At 45.7% G+C, this 18016-nt stretch overlaps 1 protein-coding gene across 8 annotated transcripts in view; it reads left to right on the top strand.

Annotated features, from left to right (window-relative positions):
- Nucleotides 1-18016, top strand: part of LOC104557891 (phosphofurin acidic cluster sorting protein 2) — an 80820-nt gene that overhangs the window by 22386 nt on the left and 40418 nt on the right. For 7 of the 8 annotated variants that reach the window (XM_062003441.1, XM_062003448.1, XM_062003447.1 and 4 more), the window contains exons 2-6: nucleotides 6018-6105; nucleotides 9366-9455; nucleotides 13835-13960; nucleotides 16047-16209; nucleotides 17254-17327. In XM_062003441.1, the coding sequence (XP_061859425.1) occupies nucleotides 6018-6105; nucleotides 9366-9455; nucleotides 13835-13960; nucleotides 16047-16209; nucleotides 17254-17327 (541 nt within the window). The remainder of the gene's footprint in view (nucleotides 1-6017; nucleotides 6106-9365; nucleotides 9456-13834; nucleotides 13961-16046; nucleotides 16210-17253; nucleotides 17328-18016) is intronic. The other variant, XM_062003449.1, reaches the window with a different exon arrangement.

The raw sequence follows: 18016 nt of genomic DNA on the forward strand, positions 1-18016 counted from the left end.
TGGAGTATCTCAGCTGAGATGTGCTTTAATCCGTACTCGTATTAACTGCACGTTGCTCCCAAAGTGGCAAATGTGCTCATGCAGAACTCTGAGCATGCAAAAGGGGCAAGGGTGCCAAAATTTTTCAGGTCTGAAACAGTTTTAAAAGATCCCAGTCTGGAGCAGATATACTTGAAACACATTTGAAATGAGCAGGGCAGTATTTCAGCTGTAAAAGGATAGTGTCTGGCTGTGCATATGTGTCCTTGTGAGGTCCTGGATAGAGCCTTTTGCATAAAATAAGCTGCCATCCTCTTACCTTGTCTGAATGGGACCTGCTTGCTACAGCATTTCTGTGGATCTGAGTCTCTAGAATCTTAAAAGCTTAATTCTCTGTGTTAATGCTGGGAAGAGGATTTCAAGATCCTTGAGAACAGGAACGATGAAAATATTTGTTCTGCAGTTGTTTCCTGGCTTCTTAAAGCTCACTTGAATGGATCTGTAGCCAGAACAACTGGCTGAAGGTTGCTGTTTAGCTTGGTGATGTGGAAGAAGTAGTAAGCAGAGACTGATATAGGACTATTACAGTTCTTTGCAGGTTACTCAGGTTGTGTTTCTGGTATGATTTGGCCATTTAATTTTTTCTTGTCTTGGAGCTTGCCTGAGAATGAGAATGATATTAGATAATTTTTAGGGGGTTAGCTCATAAGGTTTGGGAAGTGAAGAAACACTCTTTCTGCAGCTTCTACCATTGCTACCCTCTCCCAAGACTCCACTGATGCTTCAGTGACTTTAGAGGATAGCTCTTCTCCCCTGCTTTGTCCCTGAGCTAATTTCTAGACCAGTACGGAGCTGTTTTGCTTTCAGATGGGATAATTTTCTTCCTAGTAGCTGCTCTAGGACTGTGTTTTGGGTTTATGCTGAAGAGAATGTTGATAACATGGGGATGTTTTGGTTATTGCTGAGGAGTGCTAGCAAGCATCAAGGCTATTTCTGCTTCTCGCCCTGTCTTGCCAGTGAGTGGACTGGGGGTGGGGGGAGGCTGTGTTTGCACAAGGAGCTGGGAGAGAGCATGGCCAGGACAGTTGACCTAAACTAGCCAAAGATCTGTTCCATACCATGGGTTGCCATGCCCATTAAGTAAACTGGGGGAACTGAGTGTGAGGGGTTGCTTGAGCATCAGTCTGTGGTTGGTAAGCAATGGCATTGGGCATCATTTGTCTTTTTCTTGGGTTTTGTTTATCTCAATCACTATTATTATACTTTTTATTTTCTTTTGCAATTCCCTTCCCCATCCTACAGGAGCTGTAGGGAAGGGAGGGAGGGAGGGAGTGGCTGCATGGTGCTTTGTTGCAGGCTGGGCTGGAGCTATTCAAGAGCCCTGCCTTTGGTATGTAAGTGCAGCAACTAGTGCATCCATTGGTTTTTCCTGGGCATGTGTGAAGCAGGAATAAGAAACTGCTTGTGCAGTTGCTTGTTGGTGCACTGCCTGTGTTCATACCTTCCTTAAGCAGCTGTTTCTGAAAAATGCTGTACAGGGCTTCTCACTACAGCCTCTCCTACCCAGATGCCCCTTTAGCTATGTGCAGAATGGCTCTGTTTGTCTGGGCAAGTGGGTGTGTAGGCGGCTGCCTCCCTCCTCCTTCAAGTGGCTCGAGATTTATTTTGGGACTCACTTGGCTGTAAAGTGTCAGCTCAGAGCAAAACACTCGAAGTTGAGCACTGTGGTGCTCAACAGGAGACTGCTTTGCTCTTCTGAAATGCTGAAGTAACTTGGGTGATGTGAAACTCTCAGGTGACCAAATGGAAACCAATTCCATTCCAGCTGATTGAGGTGTAGAGACCTTGGAGGAGAGGGCTCCAGTCATGAAACATTTTTGCTGCGAACTGTCTTCACAGCTTTCAACCTGGACAAAGGGTGTCTGTATAGTATATAGTCTTCCTGCTTCAGCTTCCAATCTTGCACTTGGAGTCCCCTATAGCTGTGGATGCATCTGTTGTTCTCAACTTCTGTGGGACTTAATTAAAATACAGGTCTTTAATTTTTAATTTTTCCTTCCTGTTGATTTGACTATCTCTGCATGAGTGAGGTCTCAGCACAATTACTGTGCTCCCTGTGGAGAAACAGACATTTAATTCAGTGAGACAGACTCTTTCTTCAAGGGAGTTTATTTTCCTGATCTTCCTACTCAGAGGGATGCAAAAGCAAAACATCCAGTGAGTAAAGAGTGTGACACTTTGATTGTTCTGGACACGTTTGCTGGATCTCAGTTACCAAAATGTCATGTTCTTTGCAGATAACTGCCTCCTTGAGCAAAGAGCTCATGATGAAGCTATTCAGCACAACTGGCACTAGCAGGGCCAGTGAAAACCATTGGGGCAGGTCCAGGTTTCCTCTTTAAAACTGTGTTCTTGGAGCAGTGAAGGAAAAAGACACGAGTTTTATTCTTGTTGAACACATTAAGCTGTCTCATGATTTGTTAACCTTAGAATGGGGTCATGCATTTACCTTGTGCCTCCTCACCAGGGGGCGAACATTTGTGACTGGAGGGGCTGCAAGCTCCTCAGCAGGCACTGCCTGCTGCTGTGTGGGACCCAGCTGTACTCTTAGCAGGGAGATCTACTATGAACCTTCAAAAGACAGTGGAAATCTTGGCGCTTAGATTTCCATTGCCCTGTTTAACACTACTTAGGCTAACTTTTAGTGCTTTTGCTTAGCCTTACTCCCTATGTGCAACTGTAGGTCACTGGTGAAACAAACATGCAAAGAGAGTTTGTCTGCATCTCCTCTATTGTAGTCCCAATCTTATTTTATAGACTGCTTAACATACTTCAGGCCCATTCAGCTCCAGACTTGATGCTTTCTCAGTTCCCCTTGTGTTGCGTGTGTGTTTGCTAGGCTGTGTTCACTGGGATCATGTGTTTGCATTAGAAACTTTTAAATGTAGCCTTGTTCTTTTTTCAGATCCTTCCAGGTCCACCTGAATCTGTCCTGTTTTTCTTACCAATGTTTAATCTGAACAGGCTTGTTGACAGGAATGTTTTGTGAGACCGATCCCGTTCCTGATCCCTGAGACTTGACAAAAGTACAGCAAAAGCTAGGCAAAAGATAAGTGTATGGAAGGAGGTGCAGCGCTTATCAGAGGCAATTAAGGCAAACAAGTCCTTGCCATACCTGCAGATGTGAGCAGTTCAGGATCCTTGTGCTGGTGACAATGCCACTATGCTGGCTCTGGATACAAGGATATGCTTGGAATATTCCTTTTCATGATTATTTGAGTAAGGTATGGCCCCTTTCTGCCACATGTTCTGAAGGCTGCTTTGATTTGTAAGCTGCAAACTTAGACCAAAGACTTGGAACTGTATGCATGTTGAGGGGAAGAGTAATTTGGTGAGGTTTAGACTGTCTCTGATTTTTGATCCCCCCCCCACCCCCAATGGGGAATATAAACATTTCATTGTTTTTTGTGTGAAGCGCCTTTTCATATCAGCAGCCTGGCGATGGGGGATAAAGAAAGCAGATGTGTCCCATGTCTTTTTAACTGCTTTTGTTTTTCTGATCCCTGTAAAGAAGGCTTTTTAATTTTTTTTTTCCAAGCAGCAAGTGCTCCACAGGGCTGGATCAAAGCTCATAAATGATGAATTGAAGAAATGGCCAGCGGGAGAACAGAACACCCTCCTTGTGCTCTGCTCTGTGTGCTGAGAACACCATTGTTTCTTCCTGTACCTTTTTCATCCTCGAGCTTGGGGCTGGAGAGAAAAGGCCTTTGTTCCTTGCCTGTCAGCTGAGACAATGCCAGTGTGTTGTCCTACCTCTGCTCTCAGCACCTGACCAGCCTGAGCTCTGTGGGTTTTGGCAAGCTGAGCGCCATTGTCCTCCAGCTACAGTGTACAAAGAAAACAAATGGCACCACAGCCTCCTTCTTTAAGATCGTGGCCTGGCTGCTTCATTGCAGTGGCCACGTGTGTCCGTGCTTGCTATTCTGTTCAGGATGTGAAGGGAAAGCCAGCGGCCTTTCTTGCACCCCTGATTGAAGGATGCAACTTCACCTGGCTTCCAGTGCACAGGGTCACCTGGGTTTGCAGTGGAATGCCCTGGCCTGTGCTCTCTGGCTGCTGCAGATGCCCAGTTCAGTCACGGGGAGGCTCTGCCCATGGGGCAAAGCATGCTTAGGTTCCCCCTGGCCAGCCCAGCAGCGGCTGCAGCTGTCCAGGCCTGCTCCTGGCATCCCTCCTCCAGCACCCTTCAGCCTCCTCCAGGCTCATGCTCTCTAGCACGTTTGTCTCTGACACTGTGCACAGCTGCTGGTGTTGTGACACAGGAGAATGGAGGCCTAGGCAGGCCCAGTTTTTCCATCTTCCTTCCAGTTTCTGTAGCATCTCTTGTCTGTGCTGTCCTCTGTTACAAAACTGTGAAGGAGAGTGATTTCAGTTCTTTCTCTTGGTTTTTGAGGGGCTGATAGAGGGAACTGGTGCAGGGAGAGCAAGAAAGTGGGCTGGGGTGGAGAAGAGGCTGGCATTGGAAGGTTTGGAGAGGTGCTTGAGTGAAGCCCAGCTGAGGGCTGAGTGAAGAGCTAAGAATCACACAGGTGTTTCTGGATGTGGCAGGCAACGTTTGCTGCAGCCTTTGCCACTACTTCTGTCAGGAAGAGCCTTTAGCTGCACCTCTCCTGCAGTTTTGCACCCAGACTGATGATATCTACCTTCAGACATTGCAGCAAAGCAATATTTTGGTGTCCTACTGTGGTGGAAAAGAAGGTGGTGGAGGTGCAAGATACCCTTGCAGTGGTGACTGTTCAGGTTCCTGGCACTAGTGTGGAGTCCTGTAGTTCAAGTGCAGGCTTCAGTCAATGGCACTTGTGCTACTGCTGCTTGGGCCTGCACCAAAATCCAGCATCAGCTCTTCATCCCTTCTCATCTGCTGCAGGACTTGGCCCCTTCACAAACAGCCCTGATATTACACTTCATCTGGGAGAAAAAGCTCTGCAGTGACTTTCACAGGAGCCATGCTGATGCTTGCTAACATCCCATGGCAGAGGCCAAAGATGCCTGTGTCATGGGATTGGGGCCTAACAAAAAGGCAGTGCTGGCTCTTGGCCAGCATAATGGATGATGTCTGGTTACTAGAGACCACTCATCAGCTTTCTCTGGCCTCTGCTTTCCTCCAGCTGAGTTGTCTTCAGGTTTGTCTTTCCCTGCAGTTTGCTTCTAGGCATGCCTTCTTAATTACAGCAGCTGGTGGTAACTGCTTGAAATTGAGACAGTGCCAATACTGTGCTCCCATTACCTCAGAGCCTTGACTCTTCTGCACCTAGTCCAAACTTTATCCCTTCCCAAGCTCCCTGTGCTGGAAGGCAGAAATGCAAACAGCTTGAACCAGAACAATGTAGCATTGCCTGGGTAAAGAATGTGATTTAGTTGCATATGTGTGGCATGTGAACGCCAGGGCCAGAGGGCACTGTTTGAGTCCTCTCCTTCTTTCTGTTTTTTTTTCCTTTTCCCATTAGATGTGCCTGAGCCATTTGCTAGCACTTTTGTTTGGGAGTGAGGAGGACAATGTGTGGGTTGACAAGAGGAGGTGGGAGTGAGATTGTTGAGAGCCAGGAGTCTGAAACAGAAAAAGCCAACAATCTAGGAACGCTTTGTAGACCAAGTTTAAAATTAGTCTGTCCCAGTGCTTTTATATTCCTGGAATTTAATTCCTCTGACCCTAAAGCTTTTGCACTGACTCAGAGCAGAAGTTCCCAGGCTGTGGTCAGTGGAAGTCAGCACTGTGAGGTGCTCACATGTGGCTGTGAGTCTGTATCAGAGATGTACTTGCTGTCTGCCTCCTGCTATTTGTGAAAGGTTGAAGAAATTCAGTCTGAAAAGCCAGGGACGCCTCACATATTTCTGCTCTCTTTATGTCTGTATTAATGTGTGGCTTGTGTACAGGGCCTGTTCTTCTTCACACTTGGATGGTGCTGTGTGTAAAAGCTCTTCAGAACTTTTCCTTTTTCAGGCATGATTCTGACTTTCTCTTCTGTTCCTATTTGCAGGTTGTGCAGCTTGACATTAAAGAAACTGGTAGTCTTAAAGGAATTGGATAAGGAGCTTATTTCTGGGGTCATTGCTGTCAAAATGCAGGTAATTGTTGTTCAGTTCTAAGAGTTAAATGTGTTGCTTGGGTAAAAATGCTGGCAGATACCTCAACTGAACCTCACCTATATGTGAGGGACCATTGCAGCAATGGACTTCTCAAGTACACCAGGGTTTCTGGATGTGTGGAGAGCCTCTTATCACCATTCCCCCATGTTCCTACTGAATTTCACTGTTGTAAGCAAAGAATGTTGTTCACTGGGGGATCAGTATGAGCTTATCTCTATGTAAAATGCTCTTTACAGATTATATACTGTCACCTCTTCGTGAGCTGTCACTAAATCCAAGCCTGGTTCTCTATTTAATATGCTTCAGTTCGCTTTAGAGATGAACAACTTGGTAAATTAGTCCTGATTTGGGGGATCTGGAGACTGGGCCTTGCTCTGCTGGTGGGCAGCTCTGCTATCAGGATTACAGCTCATTTCGTAGCCGGGTGCTTGTCAGTGGCTTTGTAGAGTACCTGTACGTTTTAATTTGTTTCCATCAAATACAGCTGTCATCCTAAGTAAATAACCCACTTCACAGCAGACGTTTGTACCATTTAATTGGGTGCCTACATGTAGGTCACACTGCCTGGAGGCAGGCTAGGAGGGAAAGGGACTCTGTTCCACTGTGCGTCACAGCATCAGTTTGGCTCATGTGCCCCCATCACTGCAAATGCCAAAGTACATAATGAGTAAAGGCCTAGCACATCTATAAGTAGAAAAATACCATTAACCATGCTGAAAAGCAAATGTTTTTCAAATGAAGAACCAGGAAAAACCTTGTAGAGAGATGGTTTTGTCAAAACACATACAATAGAGCTTGGAAACTGAAATCATGAAGGCTCTGTGGTACAAGAACAACCAGCATCTCTCATCTCCCCGAGCAGTCCAGCTGGGGTAGGAATATATCCCTCTGTGTTGGAGGGAGTTCACACACCCACAGCAGGGAGCAGAAAGGCAGGGAATCCTTTCAGGCACCTGGATTCATGGGAGCCTCAGAAAAATCACAGCTATGTGTTCCTAGGCTGTCAGATATTGCTTATCAGGGGTTTCCATGTTTATAGTCCTAGATGGTGGATGCATCACTTGTGAGGGCTTGAGGCTTGTCAGTGAATGATCTAGGTGCAGAACATGACAGATTGGAGAATTCAGTAGCTTTTACAAGAGAAAACCTTCTCCTGCCAAGGTTACTGCTGACTGCTTACACTTTGTGGGTGAAAAGGTTGGAAATTCTGCCCCAGACCTGCAAGTCCAGAGGGAGTTTTAACATGTGGGACTTTCTTGTCTATTGTCAGTGCATGTTGTGATCTGCCTTGCTCCAGTAAGTCAGACCCTGGACCTGAGCACTTCTTCAGTGGTCCTTTCTACACCGTGGCGTATCCTTGAAGAGCTGGAAGGCACCCCATGTTTGGGGTGGTCATCTGCCAAGTGCCAGGTGCAGCTCACATCCACAGGCCGTCATTCTTTGGACTTTGCTATGTCCTTCCAGTGGATGACCTAGAGGTGACAGTGGCTGGAATGACTGCTGTCCTAGAGGATATCTCACCTTGGGAGTGGATCAGCACTCATACTTCTTTGTGATGCGCTGTTTAATGGTAGCATTGCAGTTGTCTCAGATAGAGGCAGACTCGAAGCCCTGTTATTAAAAGTCCCTTTTATGGCTTGCAGGTTACAGTGATGATGCTGACAAGCTCTTTCAGGGACACTTAATTTGCTAGCACTCAGCTTTCTGACATGGCTATTGTTTGAGGCTGGTGATACTGGATCATCAAATATATGATCTCTGTCAAATGACTCAATGCCTTTGTATGAGGAATTGCAAGAGAGAGAGAGGTGTCAGGTGCTGGAGTCCTTCCAGGGGAAATGACTGAACTCAGACCTAATGAGAGCATCTACCTGCGTTTCCCATGGCTCCTTGCAGCCTCCTGCCTGAACAGTGATGTTTGAAGAGTTGTCAACTGATATTTCCCGAGCCGTTGCTCTATTTATCAGCTGCAGTGTTTTAAAAGCAGCTATATTTGGTCTTTCATTAGATTTCGGGTTGCATAACAAGGGAAGCGAGATTGCTGCTATTAGGAGCTTTGCGCCAGTGGAACAGATGCTGCTGTTGCCAGCAGCAAGGCTATGGCTGTGCTTTACTTGCACGCGTGCTGCTTTTCCTGGGGGGAGCACTTGAGTTGCTCACCCAGCCCTGCTGTCTTATATTCTGATGTGCTCTGGGGCTCAGGAACCTCGGCTTTTCCACAGAGGCGCTGTGTTGTGAGGGAGCTGAGGAACTGCTGCAAATCACAGCATTCACTCTGACTGCCTGAGCCATGTGTCTGAGGAGGAAGGGATGGCTGCTTCTCTCTCATCTCAGGATGATATCTGAAGCTGGTATGGGCAGACCAGATTTTCCTTCAGATGTAGCTGGGAGATGTTTACCCCCTGCAGTCCGTCTCTGATTTCCCACATGCTTCTTTTTTGAGAGCTACAGTTCTGTGTTTCTGGGAGATCAGCCCGTCTGGACAAGGCCAGATCTGCAGCCTCAGCAGAACATTGAGCCAGGGACCTCTGAAACTTGCCACTCTGTTTGAACAGCGCAGAAGGATTTGCTAGGCAGCAGTCTGTCATGTTTTCCTGCTAGTTTTGTCTGAAACATTCCCTGAATGAAATGCTCACTCAGTAAATAGCCCCGTAACTCAGTCTGTGCAGCAGCCCAAACGCAGCGTTGAATTGGAGTTGCCCTGTAATGCTCTGGGGTCTCCAGCCTCCACTGCCATGCTTAGTGGATATTTTCATTTTTTTTAATAACCCTCACTAGCAGTTGTTTAAACAGGTTAAAATCTCCTCTTTCCCAGGGAGGGGTGTGTGCACAAAAAGAAAAGACCAGTCTGTCATGGCAAACACCATAGATTTAAGTGTGACGCTGCAGCCTCCAGACCCAGGAGATGATGAGCCTTGTACCTATTGTCTGAAGTAAAAGTATGAGACTTGAGCTGGAGGGGTGAGGGTTGACTCACAGCTTTTGAATGCTAGGGTTTGGCAGAACAAAAGCTGCTTTGTTTTCTTTAGGGGACAGTAAATATGCCCAATTCTTTATTAGTCAAATATCTCCCTTTGATCTCATTAATATTTCACAGAAGTGCAAGGTCAGACCCATCCATTCACTCTCTCTGTGGTAGTCCCTGACAATGTTTCCTGTTTTTTCAGTAAATAGGGCTGGGGTGGTATGCAAGGGCTGGCTTCTGGGGAATTAACCCGATGGACTTTGTGTCTGTGCAGGGATCCAAGCGCATCCTGCGCTCTCACGAGATTGTATTGCCCCCGAGTGGACATGTGGAAACGGAGCTTGCACTGACCTTCTCCCTGCAGGTAAGGTGGGACCTGGCCTTGGGGGCTAGGGGTTGTGCTTGCTGCTCTACACTGAGCAGAGGTGTGTTGTGGGTCTGAAAGGAAGATCCTTCTAGTGCTGCTAAATGATTGTTCTGAAGAGTCATCTGAGGCCTTTTGGCTTGTCTCTGTACAGTCAGCTGTGGGGGATTTGAGCAATAATGGCTCTGATGCTTGCTTCCAGGATCTTTCCCACTATGAAAGATGCCATAAAAATGCCCTCAGAATTTTTCTTGGGGCCAGCTCTACATCATGGAAGGCAGATATCTAATCCTGACATGTCTGGAAGGAACAGGCAAGTTAGACACTACCTGCAGTTTGCATGTCATCAGTGTAACAACACAAATTTGTCTGAATTGGCACTGATTGAGGGCCTGGAGCAGAGTGCTGGCTAGAAGAACCTTCCTTGTTGTGCGTCCTGTGTTTGGAGCCCAGGAACATGAGGACTTTGCTGCAGTTCATCCTCTTCATGTCATGGCTATGACAGGAACTGGAGCAGAGCAGGATGGCTCTTTTTTGCTTTTTTTTTGCCTTCCTTATGAATGGGCACTGGAAGGTGACAGCCGTGAGGGAGTGGCATGGAGTATCAGGCTGACTGAAAGCAATAGGAGGAATGGGACAGGTGAACCTCTTTTCCTCAAAGCATGCTGCCCCAGTGCTACCTCCTGAGCAGGGAAATAAGGTAAATAAAGGCTGGCTTACTGCAAGCAAGAAGGAAGATCCCACATCCATAGAGCAGAACCAGACAGATGCTCAGAAGCATTCATGTTTGGATTATCAGTGTTTTGGACTGTTGGTTAGATCTTGAAGTCATGAGTCTGATCTCGTAAGTAGAAAGGCTGCAGTGATGATGTAAAACAGACTGGTTGACTGACAGACTGAGACCTGTGCAGGCTTGAAGCAGATAATGTTTCACTGCAGATGGATGATAACCCTGTGGCTACCCAGGCAGATAAACAGGTAGCTGATGCTTCAGGTTCTGTCTTGATGCAGCCCCCTGACTGTTAACTGCAGCATTGCATCCCTGCCTTTGTGAACACAAATAACAAACATGTGCCAGGAATATGTATACTTGGGTCCTGGGGCTGCAGCTTGGGAGCAGAGTTGTAAGATGAGACAGGTCTCTCTCCACTAGTCTTGTGTCAACAAGGAGCAAGTACTTCTGCATTGCTTCTTGGAATAAATCAGGAATAAAGGTTGGGTTTTTTTCTGGGACTAGGAGCAATGCTGCAGCAGGACACAGAACATTGCCTTGAGCTCTGTTTTGCCTGAAAGGACTTGAGCCAGAAGAGTGGAGAGGGTTGTCTATGACACTGAGCCCTCAGAAGAGGTGAGCAAGCTTAATGCAGAGATGTGCTGCAGGTCTCTAACTGCAGGAAGGATTGATGCTCTTGGATACAGTAAGGCCTGGGAAGCCTTCCTGAAATGGTACAACAGGATTTTTATAACAACTTCTATTGTTTCTTAATTGGCTGATGGCTGGAAGCTATTCCTAGCTAACAACTGCAACTTAAGCCAGATACAGTCTGAATTTAGTGTGTTGGGATATATTTGAGAGTGGTGATGGGCCACAAAGTAAAAGCATGTGGATGTCACAGAACAAGAAGTTCGCAGTGTCTTGCAGCAGCCAGTATCTCTATCACACTGTCAACATTTCAAACTGTATGCCTTACTTTATGCTAGCTGTCTGGATTTGCAGGCTCTTGTGTCTTCACAGCCACCACCTTCTAAGCTGCCCCTCCTGAGTGAAATTCTTGTCCTTTGTGCAGAGTGTATCTTGTCAGAGCTAAGCTAGAAAGGTGCTGGTGCTGGCTGGCATAATGGCGAGCAGAACATTGTGTCTGGCAGGCCTCTCCTCAAACAGAAGGGAGTTTTCTGTTGCTCTGGTACACATCTGGGGTAAGGCTGGAGTTGGTGATGTCTCAGACACTGTTTTGCCTTGCTAGTTCAAGTTAGAGCAGTGGTAGCCTTAGACAGGTGGGTAGCCATCACCCTTACTGCTGGAATACCTGGAAACCCTCTGTGGGTTTTGTAAGATAAGTGAAATTCCACACATATTCAAAGCACAACATCATAGCTTTCCAGAGCACTTAATTCTTATATTTAATCTAATAAACCTTTCCAAATGGAAGAGATTACATCACCAAGGTTTCAGAGAATGTTTTGCCCTGATTCTCACTGTTATGGTATGTGTGATGGTCCCCTCTTCTCACCCTCAGAGATGCCTTGGGGTTCTCGGCGCTTCCTGTAAAAGTCATCTTGTCAGGTGTTTTGAGCCAAACGGTTTTTCTCTTCAGCCTTCGTCATGGAATGACAGTTTTGATCCAAACTCTTCTGTAGGGTTGATAAGCCATGGCTGGTGTTAAAAATAGCTTGTCTGGGCTATGAAAATGGCACGGCTTTTCTTCTAGGGGCTCTTGCTTTTAAGAAGCTGAGTGGCCTGAGACCTTCTGTACCTTTCTTTTATCATCCTTGTAAATGGTCATCAAAGGTGGTCAGGCAACACACCTTTGAAAAAACGGAAGCCTGCAAGTGTGTGGGCTTGAGCTGTCCCGTTTAATTCCTGAAGATGTGCACATTGAAACCAAACTGGCCTGGGACCAAGTGTGAGTTTGGACTTCAGGTGCAGGCTTGTATGTAAGCAGCCTCAGTGTGATCCAAGTGCTCTGAGCTGAGAGTGAGGAGTCTCTCTCTCTCTGCTGCCCTTCCAACACATGGAGGGGCCCAAGGGGCAGGGAAGTGGTCCATTTGAATGCAAAAGGTGCCTCTAACTTTTTAACCCCTTCTTGTCCCTTCCCTGTAATAACTTTCTTCAGTCCTTGTTTACAGACATTGCAGGTCTGTAAAGTCACAGGCTCTGCTTTTTTGCAGGTGTGTTTTGAGGTTGTCTTTTAATTATGTGCACTGCTGTTCCACTCTTCTCTAGGGCTGCTTCCTTGTGCAGTGCTCAGGAGATCTTGCCCTTGCAGAGCAGACAGTTAATTAGTATTCTGCTTGTTTGTGTGGCCACTGCTCCCAGCTCTCTGCGTAGCAGTCAGGCTTGCTCTGGACTACAAATTAATACCTCAGGATTTCTAGTGGCACTCAACATTTACATTTATCAGGTGGTTTTTCATCATCAGGAAATTATTTTCACAATGTCCCAAGGAACAAAAAAATATGTAGATTTTGCCTGGAAGAGAATCATCCTTCAACTTGAGAATGTCATGTTTGAGATCCCCACAATTAGGTTCTGTCTGCAGGTTCCTTAGTGCTATGTTTTTTCTATATTTGGAGCATGTTTCTCATTCATCTCTTTTCTTGGGATGAGACTGATCAGGTGGCTGCTGCATCGTTTCTTGAGGATTGCTCTTCCCTTACACGGCTTCTTCCTCCCACAGCTGGTGAGCTAGGCCCCGGGGACTGTCAGTGTTCTGGCAAGTATCCTGGCAGAAAGCAGGACCTGACTGCACTAATGCTCTGTGCAGATGAGCAGGGCAAGCTGAGAGAGCATGGATAGCCCCACTCTTTTCCTGATAGTCTCTGCTTGACCTCATGGCCTCTCTGTTCTTGGGGAGTTTTTTGGGAGATTTGTAAACAAAAAACATTTTCGTGTATGGAACACATCTTGGAAGGATTTATTTTTGCAACATAGGCTTTTCTTGACTTAATTACTGAAAATAAAAAGTTTGAGTGTGTTAATGCTGGAAAAGACTTCCAGCTGGAACAGCTGTATGCCTGAAGGACACAGTGTTATCCTGGAGAGAACTGTTGCATGACCCTATAGGTCTCCATGCTTTAGCCAAAGAGGCACCACCAAGTCCTTGACCTTCTCACATAGTTGCGCCTCTCTGCCTCTGCTATTTAGAACACAGCAGGCTCTTTAACATGTGCAGCAGGTCAGACACTGAGCAATGTCCTTGTGCTGGAGAGGATGCTGTGTCCTGCCAAGAGTGTGAGGGTCTGTGGCTGTCCCTGACACTGCTCAGTGCCTGCTGTTTGTGCAGGGGCACCTCAACACTGGGAGGCACCTCTGGGGCTCCACTTCTGGGCAGTCTCCATTTAGCTGTTGGAGGAGGCATCTCCTGGAAACTGCTCATCTTGGGCTCAACCCTTCCCAAGCTGAACAGCTCATCTGTGCCCCAGATTTTGTTTTCAGTGTGCTTGGCTGGGGAAACAAAAGCCCAGAGCTGAGCTGTTTGGTCAGGGGTGAAGGCCTGCTTGAGATAACGAAGGATTGCTCACTGGGTGAGAGTTAGTTCTAGGCACTTCTGAAAGCCCTGGGGTTAATCCCAAGGAATGGAGCTTTCTAGTGAAGTAAGCAGATTAGGAGAGAATGTCAAGAAACATAATAAAATTTTCCTTTGTGTTTCCAACTGCAGTACCCTCACTTCTTGAAGAGAGAGGGCAACAAGCTTCAGATCATGCTGCAGCGGCGGAAACGGTACAAGAACCGAACCATTTTAGGCTACAAGACTCTGGCTGTGGGGTCTATCAACATGGCTGAGGTGAGCAGCATTTGACATGTCCACCTTTGGAAACACATAATTTTCCTTTCTATTTGAACCCAGTATTGTCACTTTCCTCATTGAAAAGCACCTGTTGGGAATTTCATGTGGCCATCTTAATTACTGTAATCAGTTTTCACAGGGCAGTATTTAAACAGATTTTACTACTGGGTAATAATATTGGACATTTTCTAGGTAGTATCTTGACAGCTAAAGCTTTGACAATGCTAGCTGGTTACTTTGTGAAGGTTTTGTTGGTTTTGTGTGAGTTCTTTTAGAGTTAGAGGGTCCAGATGATGAGTGCAGAACATGAGAACAAGATGATGAGAACAAGACAGACAGGGTCATTCAGGCAAGCATTGCAACCCTAAGATATGTTAAATTTAAAGTAAGATTTGCTGTGCTTCTCTGTGCTACTGTAGGACAGTTAAGGATCAAGTAGTTTCTCTCATCCTTTGCAATACTTAATTCATGGCTGCTGTTAATTTAGGTGGAGTTCTATTCATGAGAGGTAAATAATAAAATTTTCAGATCTACATGTGGAAATTAATCTTGGAATCGAGTATGGATTAATTATTCACTAAGGCTTTCTGAATGGCTTAGCTCCATGCTGCATTATTTCATGCCCTCTTTAATCTCTGCTGTTCCTGTATATTTAAAAATGAGTTTAGCAGTAGCAAGTTCAGCTTAACACCAATATTTTTCATCAGACTACATTCTGTCAATATGTCATTTTCATCCCAAATAAGCCAGTGTTACTCTGTGGTGAATTGTTACTATAGTAAACAATTCATTGTAAAGACCACTCCTTGTGTGTGAGTTCAGCTGCCCTTAGACTTGCAATAAATTGTGAACTCCCATTTGAACTGGCCAAATTCTGATTTGTGGTGGTGTAGCTAACATTCTTTTTGTACTGTGTTTTGATTTAAGAAATTAAATACTGCTGTAAGGCAGAAAACATGTTGGCTCACTAATTAGACCCATCAGTGAACCTCTGAGTGTTGGGCATTTGCTGCTGCTGCATGTGGTTTTTCTTACGTCTTTTTGTCATGTCAGCTGACTGAGGTTAGAAGGTCAAACATTTTCAAAGGTTGAGTGTGTTTTGGAAATAGTTACTTTGCAGCTCATCTGGAAGATTTCTGAAATGGAAAACTTCAGGAGAACCAATTCTACAAGAGCCCCCCTCTCCTCTTTCAGTTTACAGTATAATGACCCCTAACCAGCACTGACACATTTCTTAACATTAAAAAAACCCCAAACAAACAAAAGAAAGGAAAAAAGTTCTCTCAACTGTTAAAGCAATCAATTGGAGTTGTGAGACTAAGCAGAGTTTGAGGATGTTGGCATATGTTCCTTATCAGCTCAAGTCTTTAAAGCCATGTGAGGAGCTGACAAAGCAGCCTGGGGTGTGTTAGAAAGCTGAGGTACAGACGTGGGAAGGTGCTTTTTGACTCTGGTGGAGCAAGAGAAGAATGTAAGTCAGGCTCTGGGGAGAGCCATGTGAGCTGTCAGTGGCAAAGGAGAAGCACCCACTGAGATGTCCCTTTGCCTCCACCATTGCCTTGATTTTTTTTTTGTGACCTACCGCTTCATTATCCTGGGGCAGGTAGCTTCCCTGAGGTTCAGGTGTCAGCTCCCTGGAGCACAGATTTTTGCTTTGAGAAGCACTTTGCAGCTCTATCTCACCAAGAATTTTTGCATTTACTGTCTGTCTCTGCTGGGCTTCAACAAAAAATTTCCTTAATTAGGTGTTCAGAAGGTTGGTAACTTGATGGCTCCAATCAGTACAGTGCTGTGGAAGCAGATACATAGTAAAGAGGTCATCAAGTGTTGTGCTTCAAGGATGAGCTAATGATTAAACTGTCAAGCTCAGAACACTTTTTCTTTCCTTCCATCACTTCCATTAGTAGTCAGATAAAATCTCAACTAGCATTTTGTTGCCTGCAAGTGGCTCCTCCAGTTGCAAGGTGTTAGCTTGCTGCTGTACTTGGAAATGTGGAGTAGTGCTATTAACATAAATAATTCTTCTAGTATGCAAGTGATATAAGTTTAAATGCAGGTTTGTACTGCTTAATTTCTGTCCCAGGTCATGCAGCACCCAACAGAAGGTGGTCAAGTTCTGAGCCTTTTCAGCAACATCAAAGAGGCTGCAGTGAAGGTAGCAGAAATCTGGATCTTCTCCTTGTCAAGTCAGCCAATTGACCATGAAGACAGCACTATGCAGGCCAGCCAGAAAATCAAGTCTACAGGTAAGAGTACAACTACATGCTCTGAGGACCAGTATCTTCCTGAACTACCTGGAGTTAAACCCCACCTGGGCTTAAAATGCTTCCTGGGACAAATGAGAACTGGTTTGTGCAAGTTGCTGTGTGTGTAACTGATTAATGCAAAGAAAACTCACTTGGCAAACTTGTTGCTGTGTCATCAGGGAGTGTGACAGTAGTTGGGGACTGAGGCTTCTCCTGCATATCACACCAGGCCTGAGCCATCCAGCAAGGCTTGTCTGTGTTCTCACTGATGCTCTTCCAACATTACTGATGGATGTGTTGAGAACTTTTAGCTTCTCACCTGGCTAACAGTGTTGTATTCGGGAGATTCACATTTAAGCTACTCTTCCAACTTCTTTTTCCTTTGAATATTCCACAGTAAATCTCATTAACTTAGATGAGACCTGCAACATGTTTGGCTGTGAACAACAGCCTGGTTTAATGAGTGCAAGTCCATGGTATTCTGCACCACAGAGGGAAGCCATTGGGTTTCTACTTGTGGTAATCTTTTTTTTTTGTGGTACCCAACCTTCTGCTCACTGCTAGAAGAGTGACTTGTTGAAGGTAGTACATGCAGATGCTCATGTGCTGTTGCCTGAGGCCAGATAGCTCACCTGAAGTGTCGTTTCACTAAAGGATTTCGATTCTCCTGGCATGTCTTACTTGCTCCTTTAAGCCAGTTATGCCTATGTTAGAGGGATAAGTAGTTTCCCTTATGGAGAAACTTCTTGCTGCTGTCTATCAGATGGTTCTTTCCAGGGTAAAAGGGGGTGATGTTTCAAGGAACCTTATCTGTGTGCTTATCCTTCCTTCCTGTTAGATGTGTTTCTCCTTGTTCCTTACCTCCAGGCAGTTTGCATCTCACTGGTTCTAGCACAGATAGAAGGTAAACCAGCAGGCATCTCCTTATGTGCCTCCTGTCTTGATTTGTGGCTGTTAGTTGGCCTCCTGTGCTCCTGAGATGAGACTATCCCCTCACCTTAAAGGAGTTTCATGGGATCTCTCCCCTCTTTCCTTCCCTTTCAGACAACTATTCCGAGGAAGAGTACGAGAGCTTCTCTTCTGAGCAGGAGGCCAGTGATGATGCCGTACAGGGCCAGGTACTGTTTAGGGCATGGCTTCTCCCTCTGGACACTTGAGTAGAGTGTGTACACTCTCACCTCATGCTTAAAACTAAAAGCCTATTCCTTTAGCTAAATGATGACAGTGTGAGACTGTCACCAAGTGTTTAGCTGCAGTGGCAGAAGGCCTGCATAGTAATCCATTTCTTCCACGATGCTGTAATTTATCTGTTCACATGTTTGTACCTGAGCTCCCTTTAAACACTAAAACATTAGCATCCTTGTGTATTTCTCTGCTTAATGGTCAAGGCATCAGTTGATTCCTTCTGTAATGCTGATCAGATACAAAGAGCCCAACTAGATTCCCAGCTGTAATTAAACGGCCAGCGGGGGTCTGAGTCACTCTTTAGTATTTAATACCTTCTGCAAAATAGGTCCTTACAGAGAACCCCTTGGCTAGATGTGAGATGCTTTAGAGTTTGGGTCTTTGCCTTCAGACTCTGGCATCACCTGCCTTCCACCTCTTGGAGGGTTACTGAGAGAGAAACGTACTGAAATGTGCTGTGGCTGTCCTTCTTCCTTGAATGTAGAACTAGGGTTGTTTTGCTTCTCTGTTACTCCTGGCCCTCTGCAGACCTGGTTCACTTCCTTTTCCCTCTCCTATCATAACTGCAATTAAGGCAAATGCTGAAAGCCTGGACAACAGAGCAGCAGGTTCATCTTCACAG

Source organism: Colius striatus, chromosome 10, assembly GCF_028858725.1.
Source record: "Colius striatus isolate bColStr4 chromosome 10, bColStr4.1.hap1, whole genome shotgun sequence".
NCBI classification, from domain to species: Eukaryota; Metazoa; Chordata; class Aves; order Coliiformes; family Coliidae; genus Colius; species Colius striatus.